At 39.3% G+C, this 24,669-nt stretch overlaps 1 protein-coding gene across 2 annotated transcripts in view; it reads left to right on the top strand.

Moving 5' to 3' along the window:
- The window catches only part of SUGT1 (SGT1 homolog, MIS12 kinetochore complex assembly cochaperone), a 54,672-nt gene that overhangs the window by 11,025 nt on the left and 18,978 nt on the right, over positions 1–24,669 (top strand). The window contains exons 6-12 of one of the 2 annotated variants that reach the window (XR_014819591.1): positions 2,159–2,212; positions 2,602–2,618; positions 4,173–4,207; positions 6,046–6,142; positions 6,943–7,050; positions 20,015–20,105; positions 24,326–24,666. Coding sequence is in view for 1 of the 2 variants with exons in the window: in XM_005668449.4 (XP_005668506.1) it covers positions 2,159–2,212; positions 2,602–2,618; positions 4,173–4,207; positions 6,046–6,142; positions 6,943–7,050; positions 20,015–20,105; positions 24,326–24,507 (584 nt within the window). In the remaining variant the exon portion in view is untranslated. The remainder of the gene's footprint in view (positions 1–2,158; positions 2,213–2,601; positions 2,619–4,172; positions 4,208–6,045; positions 6,143–6,942; positions 7,051–20,014; positions 20,106–24,325; positions 24,667–24,669) is intronic. The other variant, XM_005668449.4, reaches the window with a different exon arrangement.

Here is a 24,669-nt window from a genome sequence, read left to right on the forward strand (position 1 = left end):
ATAGCTAATTATAGACCACATAATCCTAACTGTGTACTATCATTTTACTTTCATCTAGTGCTAGTGTTATCACAGTTTCCTAAAGCAATGGTTCCTGACTGGGAGTGATTTGCTTCAAGGCCGGGGCGGGGGGGGGGGGGGCGGGGGGAGCGTTTGACAATGTCTGCAGAGGTTTTTGAATCCCATGACTGGTGGATAAGGGGATGTACTACTGACATCTGATGAGTAAGGCTGGGCCTGCTGGTGAACATCCTGCTGTGCAGGGACAGTCCCTCACAACAAAGATGTGTTTGGTCCAAGATGTCACTAGTGCTGAGGCTGAAAAGCTCTCGTACAAAAGTATTGTATGCTTATGTTTTTACATTTTAAAATACATGCTGCTTTGAATATTTGCTTTTCTGCACGGTATCTACTTGAGAAAGGGTGACAAGCCCTAGCCCTACTTGGCAAAAGAACCTACAAATTAGGAAAGAAGAGATCTAGGCAGTAGACATTGTTCTCAAACTTGGTTATCCCAAGTGTGGTCCATCAGTAATATGGCTGTTTAGTTACCAAGCCAGCATATCAATACTCTTTGCAAATTCCGAAGAGTCCATTTATCTAGTACCTTGACAAATATTTGAAAACCCCGATGAGACATGAGTCATTTCATCTTGAGAATTCTAAGCCCTATTTCTTATCTTTTTATAGCAGTAGAAAGTTCCCTGCCTAAATTACTTCTTTGAATAATTTTTTAGTATCATGCTGTTGACTTTTATTCTAGAATTCTTTCAGAGGTGGCCTCAGAAGAGGGTATCTGCTCTTAGATAAAATTGCAGTTGAGGATATTTAATTTAAAATCAAATTTGTCTTTTAATTCCAGGAAAAACTTCAAGTGTTCAGCATCAGTGTTTATCAGGGTAAAAAATTTATAACTCAGAATATTACCTTTTTTCCCTCTGCATGATAGGAAGCTTAGTTTTGTTTACTGATTAGTTTGAATAAAAGATAAGTCAAGTCTAGGATTTTCATGTAATTGTTCATCACCAGAATGTGTATGTGTATATTAAGGCCTATATAGTTGATTTTTGTCTGTAAGTTAGTGAATTAGAAAATTTCATTTTAAGAAACTTTAAATTTCTCTGCATTTTCCAGAAAAATCTTACCTGTGGTCAGCTTGAGTTAGTAAACCTTCTTTAGATCATTTTTAATAATTTTTCTCAACATTACATTTTATTAGACCCTGTGACTGTTTAGATATTGTCATTTTTCTGAGTCTTCAGAAGTGAATAATTTGGTTATATATCTGTTTACTTTGCTCTCTATAAATAGTTCACACTGTAGTGTCTTGGATGTCACGAAACTTGGAGATGCGATAAAACTCCACAAAGTATAAAGATGCTCTTGGTGTTAGCGTTGAAGGGCATGGTAGCAAGCGAAGCCACTGAGAAAATAGTGGGCATGATAGGTAGCTGCATTGTAGAGCAGACTGGTAGACAGAGGCCTCTGGGCCTCAATCCAGCTGTTGCTTTTATCATACCTCCACCCCACCATGACTGATGGCATGTTGGGAACCTGATTAAGGAGTTCCTGTCGTGGCTCAGAGGTTAATAAACCTGACTAGTATCCGTAAGGACACAGGTTCGACCCCTGGCCTTGCTTAGTGGGTTAAGGGCCCAGCGCTGCTGTGGGCTGTGGTGTAGGTCGCAGATGCAGCTCAGATCCAGCATTGCTGTGGCTGTCATGGAGGCCGGTGGCTACAGCTGCAATTCAGCACCTAGCCTGGGAACTTCCATGTACCACGGGTGCGGCCCAAAAAAGACCAAAAAAAAAAAAAAAAAAGAATCTGATTGTCTGATTTTGTTGTGTGAGAGGAAGCTCTTTTAAGAGGAGAGGGGTCAGGGGAAATGCATCTTGGAACTGATAAGGTTTAATAGTGATTTTTTTAAAAAATCAGAAGTCTTTAGGATGAACAAGTAAATATCAAACCTAATTAATAGATACAACATTAGGATTGTTACGGGCTCTGTTAGGATAGATATTTTTGTCTGTTTAATTCAGAGATGGCTCTGCAGAACCTAGAACAGTGCTTGGAACATAGGTATCCAGTAATTATTTGCTGAATGGTTATGTTAGGTTGTGCAGACGAGTGATGTTACAGTCATTTGCTTCTTTCTAGGTGCAGATACTGATTTCATTGTCTGGATTAAAAGGTGTGAAGAAGCTCAGAATGGTAAGTGTGCATTTCCTGTTGTCTTTAAATTTAAAAAGAAGTAAATATTTGACATTTTTTGATTTAAATATATTTTGAACTTTGTAACTTATAATTTAAGTAGTACATATTCCCTTAGATTGGGATTTCCGAAAGTGTTTTGATTTTTGCTTAGTTTGTTTTGTTGAGATTTGGATGGGTTTGTTTTGTAATGGTATTATTACCTTTGCAAATTACTGACCAGCCTAAAGTGACTGTAGGATGCAAAATTAAACCACTTTTCCTTATTAGGTATGTATGGAGAATTGGGTTTGCTAATCAATATGTTTGTGCCATAGAAATCATATATCTTAACTTTCCCTATGTATGTACAGTTATCTGAAAATGTTTCTTTTCTATGTTTTTAATAGGATCACAGTCTGAGGTGGTAAGTCCAAAGTTTTTGTCCTTTATATTTTTACTTGATTATCTTATTACTGAATGTATTTGGGACAGGACTCAGAATGAGCTTTCTCTCAGTTACTTAATCTCTCTAGAACAGTTTTACGTATTTTCCTTCAAACCCCGTCTCTTCCCTTCTCATTTAGGGACAGTGTAGAGGCTGCCAGTGACCCAGGGCAAGTTCTTTACATGTATGTCGTCTTAACTGGCACACGTATGGTTTAGGAAAGTATGGATTGGTCAAGAGTCACTTTGTTTCTCAGTGGAATGTAGAATATTTTTTGCAGAGGCCATAAATGGGCAAGACAACAACAGGAAGACACCGTAGAAATATTGTCATATGTTTTTCCAGAGCAGTTTGATGCTGTCGTTAAGCTTGAAGGTCATATTATATTCTTAAAAATGTTTTTTTAAATGTTAGTGTCATTTTTGATTTAGAGAGTACTGAATCTCGGAGCTAGACATGTTATATGTAACCTTTTCCAGTCATGTCTTCAGAAAATTTTCTTTTTTTTTTTTTTGGATTTTTAGGGCTGCACCTGCGGCGTACGGAGGTTCCCAGGCTAGGGGTCGAATTGGAGCTATAGCTGCCGGCCTACGCCACAGAAAATTTTCTTTTCTTTTTTTTTAGGGCCCCACCCACGGCATATAGAGGTTTCCAGGCTAGGGGTCGAATCAGAGCTGTAGCTGCTGGCCTACACCACAGCCACAGCAACACTGACCTACACCACAGCTATGGCAATGACAGAATGATGGGTCCTTAACCCACTGGGTGAGGCCAGGGATTGAACCCGCATCCTCAAGGACACTAGTTGGGTTGGGTTTGTTAACCTCTGAGCCACCACGGGAACTCCGTCTTGTTTTTATACTTACTTTATTTTTTTGGCAGCAACATGCAGTGGCTGGATGTGGGATCTCAGTTCCCAGACCAGGGATTGAGCCTGGGCTGCAGCAATGAAAGCACAGAGTCCTAACCACTAGGCTACCAATGCTATATGCTTTTAAAATACAATTTTATTTTATTGTTATTGTTATTTTTTGTCTTTTTAGGGTCACACCTGCGGCATATGGAAGTTCCCAGGCTAGGTGTTGAGTCTGAGGTGGCAGCTGCCAGCCTACCTCACAGCCACTGCAACGCCAGGTCTGAGCCACATCTGCAACCTGCACTCCAGCTCACTTCAACGACAGATCCTTTAACCCGCTGAGTAAGGCCAGGGATTGAACCTGTATCCTCGTGGATAGTAGTTGGATTCTTAACCCACTGAGCCACAGCAGGAACTCCAGCTTTTTTATTTTACAAGAAAAATCTTTTTTAAAATTAAAACTCATACAAATTAAAAAATATACTGAATATTCTAATTTTTGTGAAGATGAGTACTATTTAACAATTACGGATGTCATGCTTTATAGGAAATTTTCATGTAGTTATTCCATATCAAAGTAACTAAAGCATTGGGTAAATTAATAATACATGCATTTTTAATATGCAGTTACTAAACTCACTTGTAAAAATCTCTGTCTTTCACCTTGCCAAAATCAGTCTGCATCCCAGAGGACTCATCAGTCAAAAATCAAGTAAGTTTCTTTTTCATAATGTATGCTAAATATGCCTAAAGGAAAAAAAGCGCTGTCATTAAAAGTAAGCAGGTCCTTACCTGTGATGTAAGTATTTCTGAGTCTTAATTGTTTTTTGTTTTGTTTTGTTTTCCCTTTCACTTCACACCTGTGGCATATGGAAATTCCCAGGCCAAGGGTTGAGTTGGAGCTGCAGCTGAGGCTACGGCCTTGGTAACTAACAGCACGTCTAAGCCTCATCTGCAAACTATGCCGCAGCTTATGGCAATGCCAGATCCTTAATCCACTGAGTGAAGCCAGGGATGAAACCCACGTCCTCACAGAGGTTGTGGCAGGTCCTTAACCTGTTGAGCCACAGCAGGGACTCCTAAATATTTCTTAGGTTTTTGAAAAATTGTGTGCATGTGTGTGTGTGTGTATATATATGATACATAACGTATATAACATATATATGACATGTATATATATTAATGGCCTTGAAAAACTACTTGTAAGGCCTTTTACTGATTTGAATTAGTGTTCACATTAAGATTAAAATCGTCACTTGCCAATTTAAAACTTGCTTCACCTGGTTTTGTTTTATGTAACTTTTCTTTGTATTAAGAAGAGCCTCTTCCATTTAAGTTACTGTTATTACATAGGTAAAAAGTTAGTAATAGACTTAATAGAATTGTAACTCTGCTTGCCTTTTACATTTGGGGTAAATTTTTCATAGAGTAATCCTGCTTGAGTTGAAAGTCATTTGTTGAGAGTAGCAGTTACAGTCATGAATGAATAATAAATATTTGAATTTATTTTTAGTTGTTCATGAGGCATCTGTACAACTTGTGTTCTAAGGACTATAACAGAAAGAAAAACAAGGCATTGATTTTAAGCTTTGCATCCTCACTGAATTTCAAAGGGAAGGCTGTGAGACTTAAAGATCAGGCGCTTTTGACATAATTACCTAAAATGGCTTGAAAATGTTAAAACGATTTATTCGTGTTCTTTCTGGGGAGTTAGAGGAAGACTCTCCAAGTACGACGTAATAGACAAGGAACTTCAGTGACAGGGGCAGGGTGTATAAACTTAAGTAACCATCATTCAGGCCCTGTGCTTAGTCCTGGTAGTATAGTTGTGGTGGAATAGAGAAATTACTCGGCCCTGTTGGAGTTTATAATCTAATTTGAGAGTGAGGATCTCTACCTTTTTAGAACTTTGAGTGGGAAAGATACACAAAATTAGAATCTCTAGGCACACTGATCTTCCCACATACATTGAGATTGAAGAAAGATACTGTATTTCATGTTGTGCCTGGCAGAATTAGTTAAATTATTTTAATTTTGGTTCATTTGCATCTGCTTCCTGTGCTCAGGGCTGTTTGCCCCCAGCTTCAGTAAAGAGACCCTGGCTGCTGACTTGCTGATTGCTTCACTCTTCTGAGCTTTCCTTTTTTTTATTTGTAAAAGAGGGATAAAAGTGCTTACTTCTTAATATTAGATTGAAAAGAGAATGTAAAATTAATGATGGTATATTAGAACTGTTAACCTGTTTACAGTAAATTTTATCTTTAACATTAGCTTAATTGCAACAGTATTAGAGATAAGTTAGAACCCAGAAAATTATGTATTTCAATCATGGAGGGGTTTGGAGCATCATTTACCTTACTTTTCTCTTGCTTTAATACAGATGATATGAAATTAGTTATGTAAAATTTTCTGTGAATCATCAGCTGCTTTGCTGTCTTGTTCCTCAAGGTGGAGCTCTTGTTGTTCATCAGGTTATATTTTTATCTCGACAAAACAAAACAACAACTAAGAAAATGAGAAGTTCTAAGTTCCCTTTTTCTTTTTTAATAGGTATGACTGGTATCAAACAGAATCTCAAGTAATCATTACACTTATGATCAAGAATGTTCAGAAGAATGATGTAAATGTGGAATTTTCAGAAAAAGAGGTCATTAGAGTCTTTGAATTATTTTTGGAGATTAAATACTTTTATTTGTAAATGTAAATTATATTGCAGAATAATCTCTAGCAATTTGTCATACATATACATCATTTCTTCCTCATATCAGAATGGGGAAAATGCTGATGAAAATACAAAGCATTGCTTTTCAATTTGAATCATTTAAATTTTGAGGCGTGTATAAGTACTATCAGTTATAGCTAGAAGTGCATTTTTTTCCCTTAGATTTGGAATTCAGAGCAGAACTTGGTTGACAAAAGATCTTAGTAAGATAGAGAATTTGGTTACATTAGGGTGCTATACTTCATGAAAAAGGTCTGCTTATTTGCTGTGACTTACACATCTGAAATTTACTGACCATATGAAATGAGTATGACTTAATAACTTGGTTCCTTAGTATTTAGTAGACCTTGTGATAAATATTTAAGAGAACTTGTGGTAGAACTAGATGTTTTACATTTGAATACTTTCTTTTTTGTTATGTACTGTATAATTTTGCTCTTGTATCTTGAGTTTCCGAGAGATTTAAATGTTAAAATATGTGATATGAAGCAGACTCTTTGGCAGTTAATTATGTCTGTGAGAATTCACGTGAGGTATACCAGATTTTTAAAAAATTATTTTGAGATTCTAAGAATCTCAATTCTAAGAATTCACAATATTTTGAGAGTCTGATACTCATGTAAAGTTTTTAAAATCTGCAGCTATTGGAGTTCTGTAGTCAGTTTAAGTATTTTACCCTTAGCCAAATAAATTGATAAAATGTGCTGCTAATTTGTGTTCATTAGTTGTCTGCTTTGGTGAAACTTCCTTCTGGAGATGATTACAATTTGAAGCTGAGACTTCTTCATCCCATAATACCAGAACAGAGCACATTTAAAGTACTTTCAACAAAGGTAAGACAATGGAAAAGGTTGTCAGTAGTAATCTTTTCAAAATATAGAAACATTAGTCAACTAATTACAATTATAAGCTTTTTTTTTTTCCTTTCTTTTTAGGGCCATACTCTTGGCATATGGAGGTTCCCAGGCTAGGGGTCAAGTTGGAGCTGCAGTCACCAGCCACAGCCACAGCAACACAGGATCCGAGCTGCATCTTCGACCTATACCACGCTCACAGCAACGCCAGATCCTTAAGCCACTAAGTGAGGCCAGGGATCCAACCCACAACCTCATGGTTCCTGGTCGGATTTGTTTCTGCTGCCCCAAGACGGGAATTCACTCAGCCACGTATCTTTAAATTAAATAAGAACAGTAATTTTTAAGTCAGTTTTTCTGTCTACTGCAATTCTAGGACAGTGGAGTGTAAAAATGTACTTTACCTCGGTGGTATATGTATACCTATGTATTTCTCGATAAAGAGGCCTTCACAAAAGAGTTAATGACCAGCATCTTTTGTAAGTTTTGATATAATGCCTCATGTCTTGAACTTATCAGTTTGGCCTATTTTGATCTGCAAATATGTTTCTCACTTATGTAGTTGAAAATACAAATTACTATGTATTTTTTAAATTATTTAATGAATTTTATTACATTTATAGGTGTACAACAGTCATCAGAACCAAATTTTACAGCATTTCCATCCAAAAACCTCAGTGTTTCCTCCCACCCCACAACCTGTCTCATTTGGAAACCATACGTTTTTCAAAGTCTGTGAGTCAGTATCTGTTCTGCAAAGAAGTTCATTGTGTCCTTTTTTAGATTCCACATGTCAGTGATAGCATTTGATGTTGGTGTCTCATCATTGTCTGACTGACTTCACTTAGCTTGATAATTTCTAAGTCCGCTCATGTTGCTTCAAATGCCATTATTTCTTTCCTTTTAATGGCTGAGTAATATTCCATTGTGTATATGTACCACATCTTCTTTATCCACTCCTCTGTTGATAGACATTTAGGTTGTTTCCATGTCTTGGCTGTTGTATTTAGTGCTGCAATGAACATTGGAGTACATGTGTCTTCGAGTCCTGGTTTTCTCTGGATAGATGCCCAGGAGTGGGATTGCTGGATCAAATGGTAGTTCTATTTTTAGTTTTCTAAGGAATCTCCATACTCTTTTCCCAGTGGTTGCAAAAATACAAACTACTATAAAGATGAGTCTGCTCTCTTGTTTTTTTTAGTTAAGTTGAGTTTTAGGTTACTTTGTTTTAAGGGATTAATGAATAATTCGCAGTTTGAGTTGCTGTATAATTTTTAGATTTCTTTATGTTTTCAAAAAGAAGTGAAAATATACTATAGAATTAAAATTCAGGGGAGTTCCCGTCGTGCATAGTGGTTAATGAATCCGACTAGGAACCATGAGGTTGCGGATTTGATCCCTGGCCTTGCTCAGTGGGTTAAGGATCAGCGTTGCTGTGAGCTATGATATAGGTCGCAGATGCAGCTTGGATCCTGCGTTGCTATGGTTGTGGCATAGGCCAGCGGCTACAGCTCTGATTAGACCCCTAGCCTGGGAACCTCCATATGCTGTCGGAGCGGCCTTAGGAAAGGGGAAAAAGACAAAATAAATAAATAAATAAATAAAATTCAGGGACTATGTCAACCACCAATCAAAAGATGTAGGAGTTCCTGTCATGACTCAGTGGTTAATGAACCCGACTGGTATCCGTGAAGACGCATGTTCGATCCCTGGCCTCACTCATTGGCTTAAGGATCTGGTGTTGCCGTGAGCTGTGTGGTGTAGGTCACAGACTCAGCTTGGGTTTGGCGTTGCTGTGGCTGTGGTGTAGGCCGGCAGCTACAGTTCCAGTTTGACCCCTAGCCTGGGAACCTCCAAGTGTCACAGGTGCGGCCCTAAAAGGACGAAAGACAAAAAAAAAAAAAAAAAAAAAAAAAAGATGTAGGATTAGGTAGAAATGTAATTTAGTAGGAAAAATAGTGAACTGAAAAAATTAAAACCTGACTCTGGTTCTTAGCTTGCCCTGTGAATTTAAGACACACGATTATAGGACAGAATTTCAGCGTCTATAGAAATGAGACTGATAGGGACTAGGACCTCTGAAAGCCTTCAATCTGTAAGATTTTTATGAAGGTATATGAAGAGTTAATGAGAAGGAACGATAGGATTTTTTGCCATTACTACACCTTTTTAATGCATGTCCTCCAAGGTAGTATGTTTAACTATTGGGTTTAATTGTGTGACTTTTCCTATCATAGACCTGTGCTATGAAGAGTGGTAACTGGGTCGGCAGGACGAAAGGGACACCTGCATAGGGTGGGAGCAGGAAGTGCCAGGTAGTTACAGTACTATAGTTCCAGTTTAGCAGTAGCTTTTGCATCTAATTAAAAATGATTTTGGAGTTATTGTTGTGGCTCAGAGGTTACAAACCCAACTCACATCCATGAGCACTCGGGTTTGATCCCTGGCCTTACTCAGTGGGTTAAAGATCCAGCATTGCCATGAGCTGTGGTGTAGGTGGCAGACGTGGCTCGGATCCCGAGTTGCTGTGGCTCTGGCGTAGGCCGGTGGCTACAGCTCCGATTCGACCCCTAGCCTGGGAACCTCCATGTGCTGTGGGTGTGGCCCTAAAAAGCAAAAAAGGTAAATAAAAGGGAGAGCTTCACTTATAAAAAAAAAAAAATGAAAATGATTTCTCCGTATAGCTATTTGAAGAGTACAAAGCTGTTTACTTAGGCAGATAGGAAATAGTTGCTTGGACAATAGAATGTGAGAAAAGGGATGACGTCTTAGGAAGGTTTTGGTCTTATCAGCTGCATCCACATGGTTTAGAATTTTTTTAATGAAATAATATTGGGCCAAGTAATCAAGCATAAAACTAGATCTAGATTTGAGAGGGCGATCAGGAAATTATTCATGAGATATTTAAGTATGTCTTTTTGAAGTGATTTAAATGTTAACTGATTTGTGTGACCACATGGCAAATAATCGGTCTTACTAAGCTCCCTTATATAATAGAATAATAGGTTTGGTGAGTATACAGGTCTCTCTGGCTAGAATCAAAGATATAACTAAACACTGTCATATCTTATTCTTTCTTCTTTGAATCTTGTGAGTGCTTGTTGAGTCTAACCATTCCCCAACCCCATGTAACTGTGTTCTCAATTTACCTTTTTTTTTTGGTTAATATGTAAGTTTTCTTTCTCTTATTCTTAGTAAGTATTTGAGGATGAGAAGCTGTCATAGTTGTGTCTCTGTATGTGCTCAGGGTAGGGTTGCCAGATAAAGTACAGAATGCCCACTTAACTTTATGAACAGTGAATAATTTTTAAATATATTCCATTTGCTAAATGTGGCAGCCCTAGCCCTCTGCACTCTGTTTAGTGGGTGGGCGCTCAGTAATTGTTCAGAGAATGAATTTAAATTGGATTCTGATGTTGGCCTTAACGAACCTGTTAGAGAGTATTTCCATTCTTACTTTTACAGGTGAAAAGAAACTGAAGTTCAGGAGTTCCCTTTATGGCTCAGTGGGTTATGAACCTGACTAGTATCTGTAAGGATGCTAGTCCTTGGCTTTGCTCAGTGGGTTAAGGATCCCATGTGGCTGTGGTGTAGGCTGGCAGCTGCAGTTTCAGTTTGACCCCCTAGCCTGGGAATTTCCATATGCTGCAGGGGCAGCCCTAAAAAGCAAAATACACACAGGTATATGTACGTTCGTTCATTAATTTGTGGACTTTAAATGTTTCCCCAGGAGTTCCCGTCGTGGTGCAGTGGTTAACGAATCTGACTAGGAACCATGAGGTTGCGGGTTCGGTCCCTGCCCTTGCTCAGTGGGTTAACGATCTGGTGTTGCCGTGAGCTGTGGTGTAGGTTACAGACATGGCTCGGATCCGGCATTGCTGTGGCTCTGGCGTAGGCTGGTGGCTACAGCTCCGATTCAACCCCTAGCCTGGGAACCTCCATATGCCACGGGAGCGGCCCAAGAAATGGCAAAAAGACAAAAAAAAATAAAATAAAATAAAAAAAAATAAATGTTTCCCCAGGTTCACAAGTTACTAAAGTGTTTAACCTGGCCTGGCCTAGGAGGAATACTTTTACCTGTATAAAGCAAGTGCCTCTTTGTTTAGGTTTTCCTAAGTTCTGGGATAAAAGAATTTAGATTTGAAGGATATATTCTGGAAGACGATTATTTTTATTGTCCTAACCCAAAGTAGTATACATTACTTTGTAAAACTACACTTTCTTGGAGTTCCCATTGTGGCTCAGCAGTAACAAACCTGACTAGTATTCATGAGGACTCGGGTTCGATCCCTGGCCTCGCTTAGTGGGTTATGGATCTGGCGTTGCCATGAGCTGTGGTGTAGGTCACAGACATGTCTTGGATCTGGTGTTGCCAGCAACTGCAGTTCGATTCTGCCCCTAGCCTGGGAACTTCCTATATGCTGTAGGTGTGGCCCTAAAAAGCCAAAAAAAAAAAAAAAAAAATCCCTTACCCTTTCCTTTTTCTTTTTATTTCTTTTGTCCATACCCAGGGCATGTTGGAAGTTCCTGAGCCAGGGATTGAACCCGTTACACAACAGTGACCTGAGCCACTGCAGTGACGATGCTGGATCCTTAATCTGCTGAACCACAAGGGAAATCCAGATTACCCATTTTTATGCCGTGTTTTATGGGAAACAAATGGGAAGAATTTTACTTAATTTTATCATAAGGGAAACGAAAGTTTTGAATCCTTTTTTGTACAGCAGAGGGAGACAGCGTTAAAATGCTGAAAATACAATCTTTCTCCAGGTTACTGAGGCTTATTTAGTGGTGACACTAAAAGGGAAAAATAGTAATTTGCTTTTCATATGTGTGCAGGTGTCTTGGATCATTTATGTGATTGAGAAAAGGGTGTATTTTGCTTGAAATCTGCTTGAAATTAGTTTCTGTAAAACCTGTGGTTTAAAGATCTATTTCTTTGCTTTTCGAGATGCCTGTTTTCTTATCTTCAAGGATGAATGAATGTTGCATATTTATGTATAACCATTGGTTAAGTGTTATTAATTCAAGTGAAATATAATTTGCAATAAGATAGTAAGAGGTATGATCCTTAAATTATTGAAATAACATTTCTAAACTAAATATTCTACAGTGTAATATCTGCTTTGTTTTTCTTAGTCAGAATTCATGTTTTTAGCATCTGATAGTTATTTCTATCTTCTACAGAATACCAGTTTTTATATCAGCCTACTAATCCATTTTCTTTATTAAGAAACTAATGTTTCTTTTGTTTCATCTTGTTAATTTCATGGCTGTATTCTCACAATCACGGGGTTATAACTTCAGTAACAGCTGTACTGTTAAATATTCATTTTAAAGATTAATGTTCACTCCCTCTAAAAAAAAATTAGAATTCTCAAAATCCTTTGAGTAAATGTGCCCTTGTGGAAATATTTCTTGGGTTACTATTTTTAGTCAAAATAATTTTTTCGTATTATATCAGTATAAAATATGATGGCTTTTTTTTTTTTTTTTTTTTTTTTTCCCCAGTCTTTTTAGGGCCACACCAAAGCATATGGAAGTTCCCAGGCTAGGGGTCAAACCAGAGCTATGGCTGCCAGCCTACACCACAGCTACAGCAATGCCAGAACGCCAGATCCGAGCTGTGTCTGTTACCTACACCACAGCTCACGGCAAAACCAGTTCCTTACCCCACTGAGTGAGGCCGGGGGTCGAACCCCTGTCCTCATGGATACTAGTCAGGTTTGTTACCGTTGAGCCACGACGGGAACTCCAATATGAAGGGTTTTAATTGGAATTGTGGGAAATAAAAATGTGTATCTTAGTGACAAAAATCCCCCTTCTCAGCCCACCAAAATTTGGGAAGTTTTAGAACTTTTTTTTTGATATTCATAAAAGAATCCTAATTATGATGTAATGGGATTGGAGGTGTCTGGACAGGATGCTAACTGCTTTTTTGTTTTTTAAGCACATAGATGTGGGGGGTTGGATTGTTATTTTATTATGTCTTTTTGATGCACTGGTGGTAATAAGTTTTCTTTTTTTTAATAGTATAGTGATCAGTTGCTGATATGCACAAATCGTGGATCTTGGAGTATATTTTTGCTGCCTTTTCTATTAATGTGTATTCCTATTTTTATTTATTTATTTTGCTTTTTAGGGCCCGCTCTCTTGGCATTTGGAGGTTCCCAGGCTAGGGGTCAAATCGGATCTGTAGGTGCAAGTCTACACCACAGCCACAATGTCAGATCCGAGCCATGTCTGCAACCTACACCACAGCTCACAGCAATGCCAGATCCTTAACCCACTGAGCAAGGCCAGGGATTGAACCTGCATTCTCATGGGTACTAGTCAGATTCATTTTTGCTGAGCCATGACAGATCTCTGTATTCATATTTTTAAAAGAAGATTTTACCACCCATGCTGTCTATAGCTGTCTTATTAAACTTAGGCATGCATTATGGATATTTTTTCCATGTCCTTAAATATTTTACAGCAAAGTATTTCTTTTTATTTGTTTGTTTGAGGCACATAGAATTCCAAGGGCAGGGATGAGATCTGAGCCGCAGTTGCCGCCTCGTCTGCAGCTGCAGCAATGCCAGATCCTTTTAACCCACTGTGCTGGGTGGGGATCGAACCTGTGTCCTGGCACTGCAGAGGCACTGCCGATCCCATTGCTCCATAGCAGGAACTTCACAAAGTATTTCATCATATGCATTTACCATAGCATATTTAGCCAGTTCCATATTGTTTGATCTGTAGAGAATTAGAGTAGGTAACTGTTTTGATCACTGAGTATTATCCTATGTAATACTCACAATTACTGCATGGTGTGGGTATTGTTGTTTCTTTTTTACAGGTAAAGAAATGAACCCAGAGATGTGAAATAATTTGCTCAGATTTTTTTAGCTAATTATAACAATGATGAAGATATTGATAATAGCACTCAGTTATTATTTGCCAGACATAGTGTAATATTTTTTTTCACGCATGGTCTCATTTAATTGTCCTAAGAACCCTGAGATGGGCCCTGTTAACCCATTTTGTAGGAGAAACTGAGGCTCACTGAGATGAGTCATACATCCAACAAGGGGCACCTATTTGTGACTCTACTCTTTCTGAAATTACACAGCTGATTGTTTTTGACTTGTCTCAACCTCTGTTTATTTCTAAGGAAATAAAATAAGTAGAACTTTTAACAATAAAAGACATTTCCAGCAAGTTACTCTATTTCTTGGCTCCCTCATCTCTAAAATATGGATGGTTTTCTCCTCTGTATAGGGTTCTTCTCTTGAGTGAGGTGGTATATATGAAACAGTGCACGGGGTATGTAGTAAGTGTTCCATAAATGTTATTTACTGCTGTTACTTACTCAGATTTTTATTCAGGTTATAAAAGTAATAAATGCAGATCATAGACAATGTTGAAAAATATAAAGGAGCTGAGAATGTAATCACTCCATCTTCTTTACTGAGGTCATGTTGGCATCCTTCCTTCCAGATAATTAAGACACTTCCCCAAATGTAGGTCTGTCACTACAGGGGAATTTTTTCTTATGGAAATGTCTTCTGATTGACACTGTTCAAGAGGAGTGGAGGTGTTGCCCTTACCCCCAGCACAGTGCCTGACTTGGAGTAGGCGCTCAGTCAGTATTTGAATGAAACTGTTAGAACTTTGGAGAAGATTATGTAGTTCCTCTTCATTCATTACCATCTTTTGCATTAAAAAAAATTATAAAATTATTTGAGTGTAAAAAATGAAGACATAGATGTGCAGCCTGGCCTCAGGAAGACTGAGCTTTTCTATTATTGGACAGAGGGTTTGGACACAACAAGTGTTTTATTTTTGTTTTTGTTTTTGGTTTTTTGCTTTTTTAGGGCTGCACAAGCAGCATGTGGAAGTTCCCAGGCTAGGAGTCAAATCAGAGCTGCAGCTGCTGACTTACGCCATAGCTACAGCAGTGCCAGATCCTTAACCCACTGAATAAGGCCAGGGATCAAACCCGCATCCTCATGGATACTAGTCGGGTTCGTTACCTCTGAGCCACATGGGAACTCTTGATACAACAGTTAAATGTGCAAAAAGCTGCAATCCAAAGAGAAAGGAACACTTATTTAATGACTGCAGCTTTGAAACCAGTGGCTCTCAAAAGTTTGCTAGAGGGAGTTCCCTTCGTGGCTTAGTGGTTAATGAATGTGACTAGGATCCATGAGGATGCTGGTTTGATCCCTGGCCTCACTCAGTGGGCTAAGGATCCGGCGTTGCCGTGGGCTGTGGTGTAGGTCGCAGACACAGCTAAGATCTGGCATTGCTGTGGCCTAGGCCGGCAGCTGTAGCTCCAGTTGGACCCCTAGTCTGGGAACGTCCTCCTTTTTGCGGCCCTAAAAAGCCAAAAAAAAAAAAAAAAGTTGGTAGGAAACAAAGTTTACCAGTAAACGGTATAGCTCTCTCATCTCCGGGAATGATGCATTATATGGATAATAGTAGTAGTAGTGGGTAGGAACTTCCTTTTTAAGAAGGTAGTGCCTGAATGCTCTGATCCTTTAGGAGTAATGGCTTTTCTTTAAATCTGAACTTCCTTTCATTGGAAACATTAACCTCCGTGCTGTGCAAAGGGCACCTTAGAAGTGGGTGATGGCACACATGATACGGAAAACTGACAGTCCAGCACAGCGAGGATTCTTACCGGTAATCCATGAATGCTGCTTTGGGATGTTACAGCACATTGAAAGCCTTCCTTGTGCATGTGGGAGCAACGTTCAGGCAAACTATCAAAGTTCTAAGTTAACTTTTAAACTATTTTTGACTTAAAAATGAAAGTAGAATGGCTGATAAATGGTTGCAATAAAAATGTATGAAATTGGGCTGGTGGTAATTCGAGAATATCTGTCAGGATCATTTTTAAAAGCATATATAAGCATTAAAAGTGAAGTAGGTATAAAAAAGAGTTCGTAGAAAATTAGTCTCCACCCTGTCTTCTTTTACCTTTTAAAAAAAGCTGCTTTAAATAGTTTATTATGTGCCACTCTTTTAATGAATGGATTATGTGTAATTTCAAGTTCAGGTCACGGTGTCTCAGTTGAAACAGGTTGTTTCTTGGAGCTTTAACTTTGGCTTTATGAAGCCCTCTTTGTTCATGCTGCACAGTAACTAGGTTATAGTGGCTCTCAGTGGATGTGAGTGCTAGTGCGTGCTGCTCTTCGGGTGAAACAAGGGACTTTTTACGGATGGTGCTAAGCAGGGAGCAGGAGGTGTGAATATAGGATGCCCTGTGGCTGAGGTTACTTAAGGATACTGTTGATGGACACACTGTTTGCAAGTCTTCATTTCTGGATGAGTTGAAAGTTGAGCAAGATGCAGTTTTAAATTTAGTTTAATATTAATAGTCCTTGGAGTTCCCATCATGGCTCAGTGGTTAACCAATCCGACTAGGAACCATGAGGTTGTGGGTTCCATCCCTGGCCTTGCTCGGTGGGTTAAGGATCCGACATTGTCATGAGCTGTGGTGTAGGTCACAGACGCGGCTCAGATCCCGTGTTGCTCTGGCATAGGCCGGCAGCTACAGGTCCGATTCGACCCCTAGCCTGGGAACCTCCATATGCCACGGGAGCGGCCCTAGAAAGGCAAAAAGGCAAAAAGACAAAAAAAAAAAAAAAAAAGAAAATTAATAGTCTCGGTAACTATTGCTGTGTCATTGCCAGTTACTGGATTTCTGTCCCTTTTTGATAAATATCCTAGCAATGACAGCCTAAAATAACCAATGTCTTCTGACTTAATACTGTGTAAGAAAAAATAAAAGTTAATCATAGTTTGTTTTAGGGAATTCTGGAGATCCTTTTAAATATTTTTATTTATGTAGAATTTAAACACATAAATTATATTAAAAATACTAATCTTTTTGCCCCTTTTCCACTGAGATTGGTTTCATGTTTTTCTTAATGGAAACTTTTTTTTTTTTGTATTTCTATGTGCCTAAAGAAAATACTCATATCACGCCCTTACCATACAGTCACTTCATATTTGAAAATATTGACAGTGGAGTTCCCGTTGTGGCACAGTGGTTAACGAATCCGACTGGGAACCATGAGGTTGAGGGTTCGGTCCCTGCCCTTGCTCAGTGGGTGAAGGATCCGGCGTTGCTATGAGCTGTGGTGTAGGTTGCAGACGCGGCTCGGATCCCGCTTTGCTGTGGCTCTGGCTTAGGCTGGTGGCTACAGCTCTGATTCAGCCCCTAGCCTGGGAACCTCCATATGCCGCGGGAGCGGCCCAAGAAATGGCAAAAACACACACACAAAAAAAAAAAAAAAAAAATTGACAGATTTTTGGTAGTGTTTAAGTATTTTAAATACACAGATTTTAATTGCACGTGTTACAAAGATTACCAGTAATTTTTTTTTTTTTTTTGCTTTTTAGGACTGTATCTGCAGCATATGGAGGTTCCCAGGCCAGGGGGTCCAATCTGAGCTACAGCCGCTGGCCTATGCCACAGCCACAGCTACACAGGATCCAAGCCATGTCTGGCACCTATACCACAGCTCACGGCAACCCCAGATTCTTAAACCGCTGAGCAAGGCCAGGGATCAAACCTGCAACGTCATTGTTCCTAGTCAGATTCGTTTCTGCTTCACTACAACGGGAGCTCCGTAATTGCTAATTTAAATGATTCATCTACTCCCAAGGGGTCAAAGAACCAAAATTTGACACAATAGGCTTTTCTTTTTGTTAATCTCCTTTTTCTGTTTAACGAAAGTGGTGATTGTTTTCTTAAAAAAACCCATTAGAATATAAAATTATAATTTGATTTGTAAACTGTTTATGTAATACTTATTACTGTATTTACTAGTAGTTTATTTTATTTTATTTTTTATTTTTTTTTTGGTCTTTTTGCTATTTCTTTGGGCCGCTTCTGCGGCATGTGGAGGTTCCCAGGCTAGGGGTCTAATCGGAGCTGTAGCCACCGGCCTACGCCAGAGCCACAGCAACTCGGGATCCGAGCCGCGTCTGCAACCTACACCACAGCTCACGGCAACGCCAGATCGTTAACCCACTGAGCAAGGGCAGGGACCAAACCCTCAACCTCGTGGTTCCTAGTCGGATTCGTTAACCACTGCTCCACGATGGGAACTCCACTAGTAGTTTAAATGCTGTGTTTTGCTAGGCTAAAAATGGGGGCTAGAGTGTTATTAGAATAATGAAAACATGAATAGAGAGATGTAAGTGCTATGTGAGTGTGAGGGTTAAGGCTGGATTCTAGGGGACCAGCTTTGATTAGAGTATAAAAGATGCTTTTAGAATGTTATTAACATTTCATTTTAATAAGTGGCCTTAGTTTAGCATTCAGAAGCTCTTCATCGTCTGTCTTCTGTCTTTTTTTCATCTGTATCTTTCCCTGCACTAACCAAAGCCTGGATTGAGGCAGACTACTTGGTAGCGCCTAATGCACTGTATGTTTTCACGTCTCAGGGCTCCAGTTTTAGGCAATTACCTTTGCTGCAGAGACTTATCCATCCTTCTACCATTGCAAGCGCTCATAGCCCTTCAGGGTATTCAGGGTGCCTCCAGACCTTTCCTATTCACAACTGGGTGTGATCTTTCCTGAGCTTTTAGAACATTGTTTTGCCTCTTCAGTAACTTTCAGATATCTCAGAGACTATTGAATGGACATGGTCGCGTCTTTACTACTTTTAAAAAAATTCCTCACATTCCTGAAGACTCTACCTTGCTCACAGTAGTTTAATAATTATTGAATGAATGGTTGTAAAAGTGTTAGCATCGCTTGGTTATAAAACCAGGTCCCTTTACTTGAAGAACAGCAAGGTTCTGGGACACTGGGGTTTGCAAAAGAGAAGGGCTTTATTCATGAGACAGCCAAGTGGGGAGAAGGGAGAACAAATCTCATATCTGCCTCTCCAGAGGCGAGGGGCATGGGATACTTATGGGGTAGAGAAGCAGGGCGGTCTGAGGTGTCGGGAACAATGACAGGAGGCAAGAGAACAGTGAAGTCGTCGGTGTTCGGTGCAGTGTTCTCATATATGAGTCACATGCCTCTGCATGGGATGCATGTTCCGAAAATGGTGGCATTAGTGTGATCCGAGGGTGGAGATTTTGGCTCTCTGGTGTCAAAAAGTCTTCCATGAGACACTCGTCGAGGCCCATTTGAATAGTTCGTGTTCTTGACCACTTTGAAGTGGGCAAGACTAGGTCCATGTTCCTAACAACAGTTAACTGTGACTGTAAGAACCCATCCTTCAGAGATGTTTCATATCAGAAGCAGTTCAGGGAGTCTTGTGATTGTTTAAGCTCTGTGTAACTTGGAGGGTATGCAGTTTGCAGGAACAACGGAAGTGAGCTTGGTCAGAGCAGGCAGCTTACAGGATACTACTTATGAAGCAAGTTATATCTTAAGGGGTCTGATGACTGCCCTCTGTTTAGCTTATTATTTTTGTACAGTGAAATGAATTTCTCTCCTCGAAGACAGGTTCATGTACATGGAGCTATAATTCCTTTAGGACAGGGTTTCTCAGTGGCCAGCACTGTTAACATTTGGGGCTGGATAATTCTTTGTTGTGGGGGTTGGCCTGCATGTTGTAGAGTATTTATACCACCCCTAGCCCCTCCTCACCCCTCCCTTAGTTGTGATGACCCAGTAATGTCTCCAGAAATTGTCAGATGTTCCTTGGGGCACAAAAATCACCCCTGGTTGAGAACACTGCTTTGGGGTGGGGGAAGGATTCCAAGACTCTCTAAATGTAGTTTATAGTGGATATGTATGTTGTTTGCCAGTGGTGGCTTTTAAGTAGAAACAAGAATGTTTAAAATTTCTTTTAACTTTGTATAATTTAAGGAAACTGTCTCAAGGACGCTATTCTTGTAAAACATTGATGACTTAGGGAAATTACATTTTCTCATTGTTTGGGTTATTTTACATTGAATAATGGGTTTTATTTGCTGTTTCCTCCAGATCGAAATTAAAATGAAAAAGCCAGAAGCTGTGAGATGGGAAAAGCTGGAGGGACAAGGAGATGTGCCTAACCCCAAACAGTTCATAGCAGGTTTGTTTTCTGGCCTTGATAAGTTTTAAATTCGTGTTGTGTTATATAGTGGAAATGAAAGAGTAATGAGTATTCTTTCTACTTTCATTATTTAGAGTATAATAAGGTTGCTTTGTGATGAATACAAAATACCCTTTCTTTTCTTTCTTTTTCTTTTTTGGCCGCCTGGTGGCGAATGGAGTTCTTGGCCAGTGATCAGATCCAAGCTGGAGTTGTGATCTACACCGAAGCTGTGGCAATGCCAGAGCCTTTAATCCACTGTGCCAGGCTGGGGATTGAACTTCCATCCTGGCGCTGCAGAGACACCACCGATCCTGTTGTGCCATAGCGGGAACTCCACAAAGTATCTTTCCCTACAATGGTCCTAACTTCTTCAACTCTGTAAGAACACGAATGGCAGCAAAAGCCCAGAAAGAATTGGGATTTATTGTTTACTGTATCACTTTATGACATTAGTTGGGGATTGTTTGCTTTTGTGTGTTACCCTTTCTCTGTTGCTGCTTTTTCTGTTTTAAGTAAATTAGTAGTCCACTCTGCTGATTTAATTCCTCCTCTTTCCTTCTCCCCTCTTACTTATTCCTTGCTATTTCTTCTAATAGTGTCAACTCTAATTTCTTGGAATTTCAGGGCTTCACAGAGAAAAATATCGAGCTCATTTCTTTGTATTGCTGAGAGATGAAGCAAACAGCTAATGAACGCCTAAGGCAAGCAGAGGAGTAGAGTTGAAAACCAGGGTTGATTTCTTAACCCTTTAAGGGACAGATGACTAAGTTGGGGGTCAAGTCTAATCACATGCATTAGGCAGATAGGTATTTTTCTTACAGAATGATAATCTGCAGGTCACAATCTAAGACCGTATTTTCAGCAGTGGTCTTATTAATGAATTGAGAGAATTTTCCTTTTATTTAAAGATAATGCTCTGATCTGATGCCTGAAAGGTGGTAACTTTATGTTTCACCTACTTTTAAGTTTTTGATTGCTTAATTCTGTAACAGAAAACACACTTCCTTGTGGCACTTTTTAGAAAACACTGCCTTAGCCAACAGATGATTCGTTTAAAATTTTATTTTGACTTTTTTTTTTTTTTTTTTTTTTTGTCTTTTTGCCTTTTCTAAGGCCGCTCCTGTGGCATAGGGAGGTTCCCAGGCTAGGGGTCTAATCAGAGCTGTAGCCACCGGCCTATGCCGGAGCTACAGCAAACTCGGGATCGGAGCCGCGTCTGTGACCTACACCACAGCTCTCGGCAACTCTGGATCCTTAACCCACTGAGCGAGGCCAGGGATCGAACCCGCAACCTCATGGTTCCTAGTCGGATTCGTTAACCACTGAGCCACGACGGGAACTCCTTGACATAATTTTAGATTCTCATAGAACTTGCAGAAATAATAGAGTTCTCATGTACCCTTCACCCAGCATCCCTGCATGATAATATCATAACTAACCTATAGCGTATTTAACAAAACCAGGGAATTGACACCAACAGATCGTTTCTAAGAATTGAAAGATAAGTTAATAAGCTATTTATTAAGATTCTGCCTCCCACTTTATGTGAAAGATGCGCTAAAGATCTTATGCTCTCGTCTTGGGGCTGACTCCCAGAGATTTTTGGGCTGAGATGTACATCTAGCTTAAAGCATGTTTTGAAAGAAATACTTTAAATGTAATATCTAACCTAACTCTAACCACAGCCCTGTATAGTAGGTAGCTTAGTATTGTTCTTCCCATTTTAGACTCTGCTTGTCCAGGATTGCCTAGCAGTTTTCACTGTCTAGGACTACACCCAGCTCTTCATTGTCTAGGTCTGGTTCTTCCACCCATATGTGATGTTGCTTGTTGCTGCTTTTTTTTTAACAATGGGAAGTCCCTGCTGACTTTGCAATTATCTGATTTTACAGTGAATAAGCAAAGAGGTTACCTGTCTCTCAGTAGTTCATCTACCATCTAGAGATGTTAATATTTTTCTAAAATTAAAGATTTTTTAGTGTTAAAAACTTTTTCTAAACTCAGTGCCTTGGAAATTCAATATGCTATTCCTCCTCACCTGTTTTATTTTTGTAAGGAGTTAATACGCTTGTCGGATTTTTGTGTGCTTCAAGCTGGAGACTGCAGATAAGGGCAAGTTGCTTAACCTGTCTGGGCCAGCTTTCTTATCTGTAAAATGGAGATTAGAACTGTGCTCCCATCTGGAGAATCAGCATTAGGATTAATTAAACCTATGTTCTCTAGGCTCTTAATTTACCATGGTGTGCCTTTTTTTGTTCCTTTGGTTACTAGTGAAAATGTACAGAAGATAGAGGAGATTAGTGGTAGAGGAAGAGTAGATAAAATTGGAAAAACAGTATGTTTGCCTGGAATAAGACTAACATGTGTTGTAGTTTTGTTTAGGGGTGGTGGGGATGGGGTTGAGAGGGGCAGAGAGAGGAGAAAGGATGGGAGAACAGAATAAACAGTGAGTAGTTTCTCAGCTCTTTTGAGAAAAGAAATATGTAGAGGGGCGGTAGTGGAAGAGGGACATAAGGCTGGCAGTAATGTGTCCTGATGCATTCATAGGGAAATATCGGGTCAGGCTTTTGTTTTGTTTGTTTTAAGCTCTGTAGCTGTACTGTCCTTTGTAAGAGCTGCCAGCCACATTTACCTGTTGACCACTTGGAATATGACTGGATTAAGATGCGATCCAAGTGTAAAATACATACTAGATTAGAAGACTTCATGTGAAAAGAAGAATATAAAATATCTTAGTTTTTTATATTGATTTCATGTTGTAATACTATTTTGGATATATTAGGCTAAGTAAAACATGAGAAAGCATTTTACCGGATTCTTTTTAGTGACATGGCTGCTAGAATATTTTAAATTATACATGTGACTCGCATTTGTGACTTATAGTATCTTTCCGTCAACTAGTGAACAGAACTGCTCTTACAGTTCTTCGGTAACCTGGTTAGTTAATTTTTAATTATTTGCATGCCAGAATCCTGATTCCCTTGGTCTTTGAGGCAGCCTTGACAGTGCCCCAAGCCCCTGGGCTCATTGTCTCATTGCAGACAGCCTCTGTTTATCCCAGTACACCCCACAAACATTATTTTCTGTGTATGTGTGACATGACATTGAAGTCTAGATCATCACGTGCAGTATTTTTCAACATTCAGGAATTCTTTTTTATCTCCTGTTGAAGTAATGTAGTATTTTTAATGTGGGGAGGGGATGGAATTTTACCTCCCTGTCAAAGGGCATGACAGTGTCAAGTAGCATGGCACTATTGTCAGTTTATTTCTACTCTGAAAGATGGAAGTATCTCAGAAGAATCCACGTTTTTAACATACACTAAAATTCTGTTTAATTTCTTTTCTTCTTCTTCTTTTCTTGGGGGTGTGTGTATGTGTGTGTGTGTCTTTTTAGGGCCACACCCGAGGCATATGGAAATTCCCAGGCTAAGTGCCAAGGAGCTGCCGCTGACAGCCCACACCACAGCAGTGCCAGATCTGAGCTGCATCTGCATCTCAGCTCATGGCAACGCCAGATCCTTGACCCAGTGAGTGAGGCTAGGGATCGAGCCCATGTCCTCATGGATACTAGTTGGGTTTGTTACCACTGAACCCGACTCCTCTGTTTAATTTCTTCATGAGAACATCTTTTTACAAAATTACTATGTTTAGAATTGTTTGCCACTCTATTTGCAACTTTTCTGTGAACACGAAAGTTCTGTATGTTTCTCACCCAGTTTCTCCTGTTATTGTAATTAACATGAAGGGTCTGTTTTTTAATCTAATTTGCATAATGCTCCAGAAGTTTATACTTTATTTAATTATTGACATATGTATCAGAAAGACATTTATTACAAATGTGAAATTCAGTGACTTAAACCATGGGCTTAGATTTCACCATGGGCGTTCCCGTCCTGGCTCAGTGGTTAACAAATCCGACGAAGAACCATGAGTTTGTGGGTTTGATCCCTGGCCTCGCTCAGTGGATTAAGGATCCAGCATTGCCCCGAGCTGTGGTATAGGTCGCAGATGCTGCTCGGATCCCGTGTTGCTGTGGCAGCTACAGCTCTGGTTTGACCACTAGCCTGGGAACCTCCGTGTGCCACAGAAGTGGCCCAAGAAATGGCAAAAAGACCGAAAAAAAAAGGAAGATTTCACCATGGTCACAGGGTTTACATATTCTTAACATAATCAACATGTGTTAATTAATTACTTCTGTCTGTTTTTACTCCATAGATGTAAAAAACCTATATCCATCATCATCTCATTACACAAGAAATTGGGATAAATTGGTTGGTGAGATCAAAGAAGAAGAAAAGAATGAGAAGTTGGAGGGAGATGCAGCTTTAAACAAATTATTTCAGCAGATCTATTCAGATGGTTCTGATGAAGTGAAACGTGCCATGAACAAATCATTTGTAAGAACATAAACGTTAAGAGATTCTTTTATGCTAGTAAATTTCAGAAATTAAAAAAAGTGATAAGTATATAACTTGAGATCAGATTGCATGTACTGTAGTTGGGAGTTTTTTTTTTTTGTTTGTTTTGTTTTTTTTTTGCTTTTTCAGACCAAATTTGTG

This window comes from Sus scrofa, chromosome 11 (assembly GCF_054392235.1).
Source record: "Sus scrofa isolate SSC_HxYL_T2T_F1_AM1 chromosome 11, Sscrofa_HxYL_maternal_Yorkshire_Landrace_v2.0, whole genome shotgun sequence".
Lineage (NCBI taxonomy): Eukaryota > Metazoa > Chordata > Mammalia > Artiodactyla > Suidae > Sus > Sus scrofa.